Source organism: Budorcas taxicolor, chromosome 3 (assembly GCF_023091745.1).
Source record: "Budorcas taxicolor isolate Tak-1 chromosome 3, Takin1.1, whole genome shotgun sequence".
NCBI classification, from domain to species: Eukaryota; Metazoa; Chordata; class Mammalia; order Artiodactyla; family Bovidae; genus Budorcas; species Budorcas taxicolor.
Window position 1 is genome coordinate 59,750,476 of NC_068912.1, and position 14,309 is coordinate 59,764,784.

At 35.1% G+C, this 14,309-nt stretch overlaps 1 protein-coding gene across 1 annotated transcript in view; it reads right to left on the reverse strand.

Moving 5' to 3' along the window:
• Positions 1–14,309, reverse strand: part of PRKACB (protein kinase cAMP-activated catalytic subunit beta) — a 142,141-nt gene that overhangs the window by 28,619 nt on the left and 99,213 nt on the right. The window contains exons 4-5 of the mRNA XM_052636692.1: positions 3,413–3,511; positions 2,333–2,415 (exon numbers count right to left, since the gene is read on the reverse strand). Of these exons, the coding sequence (XP_052492652.1) occupies positions 2,333–2,415; positions 3,413–3,511 (182 nt within the window). The remainder of the gene's footprint in view (positions 1–2,332; positions 2,416–3,412; positions 3,512–14,309) is intronic.

Genomic DNA, 14,309 nt, shown 5'->3' on the forward strand with positions numbered 1-14,309 from the left:
GTGTGTGAAAGTTGCTCAGTCATGTCCAACTCTTTGCAACCCCATGGACTATACTCCAGGCCAGAATACTGGAGTGGGTAGCCTTTCCCTTCTCTAGGGGATCTTCCCAAACCAGGGATCAAATCGGGGTCTCCTGAATTGCAGGTGGATTCTTTACCAACTGAGCTATCAGGGAAGTCTCCTGCATTGGCAGGGGAATTCTTAACCACTGAGCTGCCCGGGAAGCACAGATTAACTGACAGATTAGGGTAATCTTGATGCCACATTCTAAGTATTATTCCAAAAGGATGTACTGATTTTCCAGTTTGAGTTTCTGGTTTGTCTTCATTTGAATTCTGCTAATCTTCCTAGTATACTGCAATGACTTTCAGATTTGTGTCCTCAATGAACAACCTTAACTATGAATAGAATTTCCCTCAAGATGGTTCATATGAGTTTGATTTGGTAGCACCAGAAATAGGAATTCTAAAAAAAAGATTGTATATGCTGTTCCTTTTGCTTGTCATGTACTATATTTCCAAGGTCCTAGCCTGATACATACCAAGTGTTCAGCAAATATTTGTTAAATTAATGAATGAATATGAGAAGAAAAACTTTTCTGTGGCAATATTTTATAATATCCTTCCATCTCCAGCCCTATCACAACACTGCAACAAGCTACAACACATGTCTTATGACAAGAAATGAGAATACTGTAAAGGAGACTGGAAGAATCACCCTGGTCATTGAAACATTTATCCCCAATTCTGGAAATGTTTGACCTAGGAAGTCCCTTCCTATTTTCTTTATATGCCTGTTTGTATAAGATGTACTTTTATCTTATATTTATCATCCTAAACATATGATGCACTCAGCATTTTATATTTATGTCCATATTAATGTTTGATTGGAGGTACATAAACATTACATAGACCTTTAATCAAATTGTTGAAAGGTAAGAGCAAAATATTCTATAAGGATAGTTTAATGCTGTAGGAGCTTTAAGTCTAGACAGCTACTATCTAAGTAGAGAATTGTAATGACTCCATTGATTTGGATTAGTGCTATGCTCAACAACAATTCAGTCTTCTTGTTGTCTTAAAGTTTCCAAGGCTGGAGTTAACAACCTTTCAAGTGTATAAATAATGTGTGAAAGGTTAGAAAGATAGTGTCTCTGCGTGAATTATGCCAACCACTTGCTTTCCTCTTTATCAAGTGTTAAAGAAAGAAGAGCGTGGGGAGTTGCAAAGAAAGGAAGTAGTCACAGAAAATGGATAAAATATTTTTTGAAGACAGGCTTAGGTATGATAATTCAGTGTTAAACTTTAAATTATCATAGGGCAATTCTGGACTGCCTGGACAAGGAGTGTACGACAGGACAACAGGGAGTTAAAAATCATTAAATAGAAGTTACTCTGCATTAGCTCAGTGCTTGACACATATTGGATGCCCTATATATTAGGTTAATAAATGAATTGTGGTTTAGGCCTCAGGAAACTAAAATAACTCTCATATTGGCCTATTATGAATATAATTTCATGGTAATCTCAATTCATATTTTTATAATATGAAGTTTCATCTTCAGTCATCTGAATTCATAATGATGTTTTAATTATATCAATATATAGTATATTGAATGAAGTTGAACTTGCTCTTGGTTTTAGCCTAATTCTAAAAGTGATTATTAATGAATAGTAGGAGCTTACAAAGTATTATGCACAGGTAAAGCTAACAGAATCTAAAAACTATTTTAATAACTGTGTGACCTTATTAGCAATAACTTAATGATAAGTTGCTGCTTTTTAAAAAAATTACATACATATGTTTAAAACTGATACATATGTTTAAAACATACATATGTTTATGTACATACATATGTTTGCTACATATTTATACATATAGATATGTGTAAGTTACATACATATGTTTAAAACTCAACATGGCAACATTAGGAGAATAAATTTGTGCAAAACGAACTTTCATAATTTTACCACTATGATTATCTTTTCTATATATTTATTAATATATTTCTTACTTGTCTTCATACTTACATAAGCCTCTTCCTCAGAGATATATTACTAATATTTATTCACTAAATATTAGTTTAAATTCAATTAATTTTTATAGTATCTGGAAATTCTTCAAATAATGGGCCCTCATGATACCTACTAATGCTAGAATATTTATACTGCTATGACGGTGTTTTTAGTTAACTTTTAAAACTCGGTAATGTTTGTATAGCTAAAATATTACTAATTTAAATGAAATAAATTTTTAGCATTGACAAAAACTTACTTGGTTTAAAACAAACACACAGCACATAAATATTTGAGAAGCATAAAGTATTTGTTACCTGAACCTTCCAATTCTTCTTAGATGTGAAAACATTTCACCACCAGGAACATATTCCATAACCATGTATAAATTAGAATTATCCTATGAACAAGTAAAAAGAATAAATAAATCAAAACTATGAAACCTAGATTATTTCTCATGAAAATATTTTAAGATGATACCATGTACAATTAGAAAAAGACAAATTAAAACTCTGATAGATTATTAACATCAGTAAATAGAGAATGAATGGAACATGCTCTAACTTTTGACATTGGAGCACTTATTTTTCTTCCTGGTACTCTTGCCACAGATTGGTCTGGGATTTTTGCTGTTCCTGCTCTTACAGGAAACACTTAACTCTTGAACAATTAAACACTGTGGTAATGACTTAATGCTATAGTGTAAGCAAAAGTTTAAAAATATTTGAAAAAGAATATTTACATTTTATGCACTAAATAAGGTCAGAGAGATTAATAATTTTGAACATCATTCTAAATACACAGGTCTTCAACTTGATTTAACGAATAAAAGAGGACAAAGGAGAAAGGTTAAAATGTTCCATATTAATCTACTGGTAGAGAGATGCCAAGTATCACCCCAAATAGCTGAAAAGCTGCCAACTAAAGAATAAATCTTTTGCAACTTTATAAGGTACTTGAGTAGAGGGCCAAAGACTATTTTGCTTCAAATAAATGAAGAGGCTAGAACACAAATTACAAGTAAAAGAAGACGGTGAGACTACAGTAGAAAAGGTTCAAGAGGAGAAGTTATGTGGGTGTACCCACTTGTATGAGTGTAAGATATGCTTCATAAGATGTCACTATGAATTTTAATAAACTGGAATATTTGATCTTATAATACCATTTCATGAAAAATTACATATTATCTTTAACAAGTTCCTCAAGAACAATCAAAACCTTTTCAAATGTCAGCTAAGTTTTTAAGCACAACAGGACTTACATAAAATCTAAATATATTACTTTTTTGTTTATCCATATTTTCCAGCTTTATCATATAGATTAGAATCCTATTACAGTTTCATATTTTAAAAAATGTGAAGTTGAAAATATTTTATTTGGATAGAAGTAAAATTTACCTTAAAAGCATATTCCAGTCGAACAAGAAAAGGAAAATTCACTGCCTGTAATATTCTTTTCTCATTCAAAGTATGCTCTATTTGCTTCAGTTTAACAACCTGTAATTGAGAGGAAAAGATATATTTAATGTATTTAAACAAAATTTAAAAGTTGCTATAATTTTTTATTTATTTTAATTGGAGACTAATTACAATATTGTGGTGGTTTTGCCATACATCGACATGAATACAGGTCTGGGACAACTCAGAAGGATGGGGTGGGGAGGGAGGTGGGAGGGGGTTTCAGAAAAAGTTGCTATAATTTTAAAAGAAGAAAGTTTTCCATATAATAATGAACTTGCATAAGCAGGATTGCCAACTTAAATACAAATAATAATAATAACTACCAAAGAGAATTATCAGACTCAAATGAAATATCTAACAGAGGTTTAAAATTTAGTCTTCAGAATGTCAAATATAATTTTCAGTTAAGAAGCAAGAGCTATGAAGAAAGAGGCTCATAATAAATTACCTAAAAAGTTAATATATGACAATACTTGGGTCTTAATGACTTATTGGTCACTAAAAGAACTGGCACAAATAACTGTAATAAGTAGGTATTGATTTTAAATCTTGAGAAGATAAGCAAGAAAATTAAAGATTAAGGAAAAGTCAATGATTTTTAAAAAGTGGGTAACAATGAACAATCTGTTAATATCATTATATCTGAATAAATACAAGAACAAATTCTAAAACTTCAATTTGTACAGCCATAAACTATTGACAAAAATGATGGTCTTTATAACAAATTGGTCATTTAGGATTGATCAATTGATCAATTCCTTTGGATAGTCTAATTAATCAAGTCCATAGCAGGGAAAGCAACTTATCTTGACCTCATGAAGACTGTTATTTTATATCAAAAGAGGTTCTATTCTGAATTTAAGACAAGGTGACTTTAGGGAAACATAAATTGTCTTGTGTAAGTCCTTAGGCAGTGGCATCTTTTCTTGATAGAGGCTTATTTTCAGTGTGGGTTAGTCACAGAGCTCAAAAAGTTGAACATTAATAAGAAAGGTAATTAAAGGGCTTCCCTGGTGGTCCAGTGGTTAAGAATCTGCCTTGCAATGCAGAAGACACGCTATGATCCCTGGTCCAGGAAGACTGCACATGCCTTGGAGCAACTAATCACACGCGCCACAACTCTAGAGCCTGTGTTCCGAAATGAGAAGTCACGGCAACGGGAAGCCCACGCATCACAACTAGACAACAGGCCCCAAATACTACAACTAGAGAAAGCCCGAGTACAGCAACAAAGACCTAGCACAGCCAAAAATAAAAAATTCTTTAAAATCTTTGTATAAAAAAAGGTAATCAAAGACACTGTCCATTATTAGGATATAAAATTACAGTATAAAAATAATGCTAAGTAAAGAATAATTGAATGAGAGTCAGAAGGCCTGTGTTTTAATCTAGACTTTCTATTCAACCAGCTTTGTGACACTGGCGATATTGCAACTTGCTGTTTTTTCCTACCTGAAAATATGAAGTGGCTGAATCATTATTAGTCCATACTTATTACAATAAATTATATAACATTAGCTGGAGAATTATTGTTGCTTTGTGTTTACTTTTTATTCATAGACTGATTTTATTTTTTTTTTAAAGCAGCTTCAGGTTCACAGCAGAATCAAACATAAAAAAGTACAAGATTTCCCATGTATCTTTTGCCCCCACACATGCCTAGCCGCCCCTATTATCAACATTCTTCACCAGAGTGGACATTTGTTACAACCAATGAACCTATACTGACCCATTATTCTCCCCATTGATCAAGGTTCACTCTTGGTGTTGTACATTCTATGGGTTTGAACAAATGTGTAATGACATGTACCCACCATTATAATATACAGAGTAGTTTCACTGGTTTTGATATCAGGGTGATGCTGGCCTCATTCAAAGAAGTCACAAGCATTCCCTCCTCTGTGATTTTTTGGAATAGTGTGAGAAGGATGGATGAAAACTCTTACTTGAATATTTGGTAGAATTCATCTGTGAGGACATTAGGTCCTGAACTTTTGTTTGTTGGAAGTTTTTTTTTTTTTTTTTACTGATTCATTACTGGTAATTGGTATGTTCATATTTTCTATTTCTTCCTATTTCAAGCTTGAGAGAGTGTACTTTTCTAGGAAATATCCATTTCTTATAGTTTGTCCATTTTATTAGCATAGTAATCTCTTGTGATACTCTGTATTTCTGTGGTGACAGTTGTAACTTCTTTTTCATTTCTGATTTTATTTGAGTCCTCTCTTTTTTACTTGATGAGTCTGGTTAAAGGTTCTTATTAATTTTGCTTATCTTTTAAAGAATCAGCTCTTGGTTTCAGTAATCTTTTCTACCGTGGTTTTTTTTTTTTTAGTCTCTATTTCATTTATTTCTGTTCTGATCTTTATGATTTCTTTTCCTTCTACTAAGTTTGGGATTTGTTTATTTTTCTTTTTCTAGTTCCTTTAGGTGTAAGATTAGGTTGTCTGAAATTTTTTTCTTGTTTCCTGAGGCAGGCTTGTATCACTATGAACTTCCTTCTTAGAAATGCTTCTGCTGTGTCCCACAGATTCTGGATCATTGTGTTTCATTTTCATTGTTTCCAGGTATTTTCTCTCCACTTTGATTTCTTCAGTAACCCAGTGGTTGTTTAGTAGCACACTGTTTAGCTTCCATGTTGTTTGTGTTTTTTGCACTTTTTTTTGTAGTTGATTTCTCATTTCATATAATTGTAGTCAAAAAAGGTGCCTGATATGATTTCAACATTCTTATATTTATTAAGATTTGTTCTGTAGCCTAGCATTAATCTATCCTTGGAGAAGGCAATGCCAACCCACTCCAGTACTCTTGCCTGGAAAATACCATGGCGGAGGAGCCTGGTGGGCTGCAGTCCATGGGGTCGCTGGGAGGCAGACACGACTGAGCGACTTCACTTTCACTTTTCACTTTCATGCATTGGAGAAGGAAATGGCAACCCACTCCAGTGTTCTTGCCTGGAGAATCCCAGGGATGGGGGAGCCTGGTGGGCTGCCGTCTATGGGGTCGCACAGAGTTGGACATGACTGAAGCGACTTAGCAGCAACAGTATTAATTTATCCTGGAGAATTTCCATGTGCGCTTGAAAAGAATGTGTATTCTGTTACTTTGGGGTAGAATTTTTGATATATAGGTATTAAATTCATCTAGTATAACGTATCAGTTCACACCAGTGTTTATTGATTTTGTCTCACTCCAATTGAGTGATATAAGTGAGATATTACAGTCCCCTACTATTAATATGTTACAATCAATTTCTTCCTTTATGTTTGTTAATATTTGCTATGTGTATTCAGCTGCTCCTATGGTTTTGCAGTCACTCAGTTGTGTCTGACTCTTTGCAACCCCATGGACTGCAGCCCGCCAGGCTCCTCTGTCCAAGGGATTTCCCAGGCAAGAGTACTGGAGTGGGGTGCCATTTCCTTCTCCACTCCGATGGTAGGTACATACACATTTATAATTGTCATTACTTCTTGTTGGATTAGCCCCCTTTTTCATTACGTAATTCCCTCTTTGCCTCTTATTGTAGTCATTGTTTTATAATCTATTTTGTCTTAATATAAACATTCCTATTCCAGCTTTCATTTCCATTTGCATGGCATTTTTTTTTTTTTTTTAACCATCCCTTCACTTACAGTCTCTGTGTGTCTTTAAGATTTGTAGTGAGTCTCTTGTAGGCAACATATACATAGGTTTTGTTTTGTCTTTTAATCTATTCAGCTTTTAGTCCATTTACACTTGAAGTAATTATTGATAGGTATGTACTTATTGCCATTTGGGTAACTGTTTTCAGGTTTTATTTTGTTCCTTTCTTCTTTTGATAAGTTCCCTTATGATTTGATGTCTATCTTTAATGTTACGTTTGGATTCTTTCCTCTTTTTTGTGTGTATGTATTATAGATTTTTGGTTTGTGGATACAAGTAGTTTATATATAGCAATCTATATATATATGGTTATTTAAATCGATCATCTCTTAAATTTTAACACATTCTAACAATCCTACATTTTTACTTCCCCCTGCTAAACATTTAATGTTTTTAGATGCCACAAAAGACCTATTAAAACTAATAAATTATTTCAGTAAGGTTTCACAATATAAAATATATAAGAATATTTTGTGTTTTAATACACTAAAAATAAACTATCACAAAGAGAAATCAAAACAGTCCCACTTACAACTGTATCAAAAAAAAAAAGCAAAACATCCAGATAAATCTAACCAAGGAGATAAAAACCTGTACTTGGAAAATGAAAACACATTGATGATATAAATTACAAATGACACAAACAAATGGGAAGACACACTGTGCTCATGGATTGGAAACTTAATATTGTTAAAATGGCCATACTACCCACAGTAATTTACAGATTCAATGCAATCTCTTTTCAAAATACCAGTGGTGTTTTTCACAGAACTAGAATAAATAATTCTAAAATTTATTTGTAAACACAGCCCTGAATAGCCAAAACAATCTTGCAAAAGAAGAATAAAGCTGCAGGTATGTTTCCTGATTTCAAAGTATACTACAAAGCTATAGTAAACAAAGCAGTATGGTACTGGTATAAAGAAAGACAGACCAACGAAACAGAATAGAAAGCTCAGAAATAAACCCATACTTATATGGTCAATTAATCTACCAATGAACAAGGCAAGAATCTACAATGGGGAAAAAGACAGTCTCTTCAATAAATACTGTTGGGAAAATTGAACTGCTATAAGCAAAAGAATCAAACTGGATTATTTTCTCATACCATATACAAAAATAAACTCAAAATAGATTAAAGACTATTGTAAGACCTGAAACTATTAAACACGTAGAAGAAAACACAGAAAGTATGCTCTTGATACTTGTCTTAGAAATAATTTTTTTGGATACGTCTCCTCAAGCAAGGGAAGCAAAAACAAAAATAAACATATGGGACTACATCAAACTGAAAAGCTGCTGCACAGTAAAGGAAGCTATGAACGAAACAAGAAGACAGCCAACTAGATGAGGAAAATTTCTGCAAACAATTATCTAGTAAAGGGTTAATATCCAAAATATACAAAAAACTCATACAACTGAATATCAAAAAACAACCAGATTGAAAAATGGGCAGAGGACTCAAAAACACATTTTTCCAAAGATGACATACAGAAGGTCAACAGGCACATGAAAAAATGTTCAGTATCAGTCATTATCAGTTCAGTACAGTTCAGTTGCTCAGTTGTGTCTGACCCTTTGCAACCCATGAATCACAGCACGCCAGGCTGTCCATCACCTGTCCATCCACCTGTCCCTGTCCATCACCAACTCCCAGAGTTCACTCAAATTCATGTGCATCAAGTCAGTGATGCCATCCAGCCATCTCATCTTCTGTCATCCCCTTCTCCTCCTGCCCTCAATCCCTCCCAGCATCAGGGTCTTTTCCAATGAGTCAATTCTTTGCATGAGGTGGCCAAAGTACTGGAGTTCAGCTTCAGCATCAGTCCTTCCAATGAATACTCAGGACTGATCTCCTTTAGAATGAACTGGTTGGATCTCCTTGCAGTCCAAGGGACTCTCAAGAGTCTTCTCCAACACCACAGTTCAAAAGCATCAATTCTTCGGTGCTCAGCTTTCTTCACAGTCCAACTCTCACATCCATACATGACCACTGGAAAAACCATAGCCTTGACTACATGGACCTTTGTTGGCAAAGTAATATCACTGCTTTTCAATATACTATCTAGGTTGGTCATAACTTTCCTTCCAAGGAGCAAGTGTCTTCCGACTTCATGGCTGCAATCACCATCTGCAGTGATTTTGGAGCCCAAAAAGGGAAATGCAAATCACAATCACAATGAGCTAACACCATATACCTATTAGAATGTCTATTATCAAAAAGACACAAATAACAACTGTTGGCAAGGACGTGGAGAAAATGGAACCCTCCTGTACTGCTGATGGGAAGATAAATTGGTAAAGTCACTATGGAAAACAGTAATGGGGTTCCGCAAAAAATTAGAACTATTACATGATCCAGCAATTCCACTTCAGAGTATTTTTCTAAAGAACACAAAAACACTAATTCAAAAAGATATATGTACCTCTATGCTAACTGCGGTGTTATTTATAATAGCCAAAATATGGAAGTAACCTAAGTGTCCATTAATAGATGGATTATTAAAGAAGATGGAATAAAATGGCATTGACTCAGCCATAAAAAAAGAAGGAAATCTTGCCATTGGTGACAACATAGGTGGACTTAGAGGGTATGAGGGTATTATGCTTAGTAAAATAAGTCAGACAGACAAAGAAAAGTACCATTATGATGTCTCTTATATGTTGAATCTAAAAAACAAATGAACAAACATAACAAAACAGAAACAGACTCATAGATACAGAGAACTCAGAGTGGAGGGGGTTTGGTGGATGAGTGATACAGGTAAGGGAGATTAAGAGATACAAACTTTAAGAGCTTACAAAAGAAAGAGTTACAAAATAAATGAGTCACAGTATAAAGTACACCACAGGGAAAATGTGCTCATTGTGCTGTGCTTGGTTCATCAATTGTGTCCAGATCTTTGCGACCCCATGGACTGTAGCCCACCAGGCTCCTCTGTCCATGGGATTTTCCAGGCAATCATACTGGAGCGGGTTATCATTTCCTCCTCTAGGGGATCTTTCTGAGCCAGGGAGTGAACCTGCATCTCCTGCATTGGCAGGTGGATTCTTTACCACTGAGCCACCTATAATCAGTAATATTATGATAACTTTGTGCAGTGACAGATGGTAATTAGATTTATTGTAGTCATCATTTTATAATGTATACAAATATCAAATCATTATGTTGTACACCTGTAACTAATATAGTATTTTAGGTCTATTATGCTTCAAACAAACAGATTTGAAACATTTTATTGTTGTGCTAGCAATGCAAGTATACTAGTCACTTATCCTTTCTCAGATCCAATTATCTCATCTAGATAATTAGTTTAAGAACTAGTTGAGATAGATCTCTTAAGAGCTCCATGCTCAGATTGTACAAATCAGGAGCAGAAAGTTCAAGGATGAGTTGAAGCTTGGACAACAGCATACAGGGAAAGCATACAGAACATGAAATAGAAAGAGTGGATAGTCTAGAGGTTGAGATTAGCAATCTTTACAGATAAGGCAGAAGAAAAAAATAAAACAAAATATGAAAAAGCACATGAAAAAGAAGAGCCCAGAGAGAAAACAGTCTAGTCAGGAGCATAGGGTTCCAGAAGTCCAGGGACAAGACAGTTTTAAGAGAGCAGTCTATACAGTCATAGGCTCTAAAAAAGTCACATAAGATGAGCAAAAAGAGTCCACTGGACTTGGTGATTAAGTCACTGGATTGGTGACCCACAGTAATGTTATTTCAGTAGAGTAGCAAGAAGTAGGAGATAAAAAAGGAGGCAGCTAAATTGTTGGGGGTTAAAGATTAATAGGAAGTGGGTTAGTGGGCAGGGTGATTAAACTATTTTTTCAAGAAGCATAGCTAGAAAAGAGATGTGAAAGAGGGCAGTAGACAAAGATGCACAAATGTGTGTATGAGTGATTTAATTTTAGAGACTTAAGTCATTACTCCTTTTCATGTTAGAAGTTAGTTTTGTTTTTGTTTTAAAGTAGAGGTTGGACTGAAACCTCAAACCAGTCTTATGTTGTGCTGTCCAACATGGTAGCCACTAGCCACATGAGGTTATTTAACACTTGAAAGGTGCCAAGTTGAAGGGAAATGCACTGTTAGTGTAAAATAAACATCAGATTTTGGAACTTGATATGAAAAAAAGAATACGAAACACCTTAGTAATTTTTATGTTAATTACATATGGCAATGATAATATTTTAGATACCTCGGGCTAAATAAAGTTCTATTAATTAAGATTAATTTTTACTTTTTAAAAAATGGAGCTACTAAAAACCTTAAAATGACATATGTGCCTCACATTGTATTTCTATTGAATACTACTAGTTTTAGCCACCATCTAAAACGCTGATTACTAGCTAAGTACTGTTTCCTCCACATATTCCTATCTATACTCCAATAAGTCAAAATGTCATTCTTGGGTACATAATGTCTGTAAGATCACAAATCAAGATTTGCCATTTTTCTTTTACTTCCTTCAATCATGATTACCAGAAAAACAGAAGCTTAATATTTAAAGCATGAATAATTCAGATATTCTGATTCATTTGTGCGTGCTCAGTCATGTCCAATTCTTTGCAATCCCATGGACTGTGGCCCACCAGGCTCCTCTGTCCACGGAATTTTCCAGGCAATAATACTGCAGAGGATTGCTATTTCCTACTCCAGGGGATATTCCTATACTAGGGATTGAACCAACATCTCCTGCATCTCAGGAAGATTCTTTACTACTTAGCCACCTGGGAAGCCCTTCGAATTCATTAGGTAGTAGCAATATATTATAAATATTCAAATTTAATTTTTAATTATTTTTTTAGCTATAACTGATATATAACATTATTAGTTTGACATGTACAATATAAAGACTTGATATTTGTTACAGTATACAGGTTTTCAAATTTTTCCCTGCTTAATTAACATTTTAAATTAAACAACTCAATCATGTTAAACAACAAGGCTTCAACTGTCAATTAAAATAAGTCAAAATAAATCACTAAATTTCTGTTACCTCAATCTAAGAATCAAGTAATTCGTCCTTGAATTTCTCCATAAGACAAAATATAATAGAGATGCTTGTTCTTTACATATAGAATTCAGTATTTTGTTAGAAAATATATACAAACCTATTATGTATAAATTATTATTGAAATAATAATGTATCCCTGTGGGGAAATTAACAAGATGGCACCAGTCAGGCTCTCTCACCCCATGCTCTCTAGCTCTCTCGCCCTATGACCTGTAAACAATGACTTTGCACCACTAAATAACAGCTGAGATCACTTATAGCACTGCTCACACATGTTATAAGATACCTGATGGTCACCAGCAGTTTTGTGTGGTGTGTCTGTATGAGCTTCACATGAAAGTGCTGGCTGCTGCTGCTTTGGGGCTACTCCGGGGCAGCATCATGATTATGTTATGTGAGATTATGTTCTGGCTACATTATGGATACATTATGGTTATGTTGTGGCTACTGCTATGGCTGCTGTGTCAGCCAGAGGAGAGGCTTTGTTATGGCCACTGTGTGAGCCAGGAGAGAATAAATGTGTCTGCAATTCTTACAGCTCCTCGTGTCTTCTTCCAGCCTCTTAGCTAAAGCCTTGCCTACCCTGAGTTCAGTGAACAGTGTGAACAGGATCAGCAATACAATCCACATACACTAAAACTATTACCTTTGTGTGGTAATAGGAATGCAAATTAAAAGTGACAATAAAATCATCTGGAGGTGTAGTTCAGTTCAGTTGCTCAGTCGTGTCCAACTCTTTGTGACCCCATGGACTGTAGCATGCCAGGCCTCCCTGTCCATCACCAACTCCCGGAGCTTACTCAGACTCATGTCCATTGAGTCGGTGATGCCATCCAACCATCTCATCCTCTGTCAACCCCTTCTCCTCCTGCCTTCAATCCTTCCCAGCATCAGGGTCCTTTCAAATGAGTCAGTTCTTTGCATCAGGTGGCCAGAGTATCGGAGTTTCAGCTTCAGCATCAATCCTTCCAATGAACATTCAGACTGATTTCCTTTAGGATGGACTGGTTGGATCTCCTTGCAGTCCAAGGGACTCTCAAGAGGCTTCTCCAACACCACAGTTCAAAAGCAACAATTTTTTGGTGCTCAGCTTTCTTTACAGTCCAACTCTCACATCCATACACAACTACTGGAAAAGCCATAGCTTTGACTAGACGGACCTTTGTCGGCAAAGTAATGTCTCTGCTTTTTAATATGCTGTCTAGGTTGGTCATAACTTTTCTTCCAAGGAGCAAGTGTCTTTTAATTTCATGGCCGCAGTCACCATCTGCAGTGATTTTGGAGCCCCCAAAATAAAGCTTGTCACTGTTTCTACTGTTTCCCCATCTAGTTGCCATGAAGTGATGGGACCAGATGTTATGATCTTCATTTTCTGAATGTTGAGTTTTAAGCCGTTTTCACTCTCCTCTTTCACTTTCATCAAGAGGCTCTTTAGTTCTTCACTTTTTGCCATAAGGGTGGTGTCATCTGCATATCTGAGGTTATTGATATTTCTCCTGGCAATCATGATTCCAGCTTGTGCTTTATCCAGTCCAGCGTTTCTCATGATGTACTCTGCATATAAGTTAAATAAGCAGGGTGGCAATATACAGCTTTGACGTACTCCATTCCCGATCTGCAAACAGACTGTTGTTTCATGTCCAGTTCTAACTGCTGCTTCTTGACCTGCATACAGGTTTCTCAGGAGGCATGTAAGGTGGTCTGGCATTCCCATCTGTTTAAGAATTTTCCACAGTTTGTTGTGATCCACACAGTCAAAGGCTTTGGCTTTAGTCACTAAAGCAGAAGTAGTTATTTTTCTGGAACTCTCTTGCTTTTTCGATGATCCAGCGGATGTTGGCAATTTGATCTCTGGTTTCTCTGCCTTTTCTAAATCCAGTTTGAATTTCTGGAAGTTCACAGTTCACGTACTGTTGAAACCTGGTGTCAATGTAAGTCATTCTATTGCATGTGTTTAATAATTCAACTGATAAAACTGAAATTTACTCTTCAAGTAAATAACAATGAATGCACTAATATCATTGCTTTGTATTCCATATATAAACAATATCACATAATATTTCTTTCTCTGTTTGACTTATGTCACTAGTATGATAATCTCTAGGTCCATCCTAGACTTAGATGCTGCAAATGACATTATTTCATTACTTTCATGGCTCAGTAAATATCCCATCATG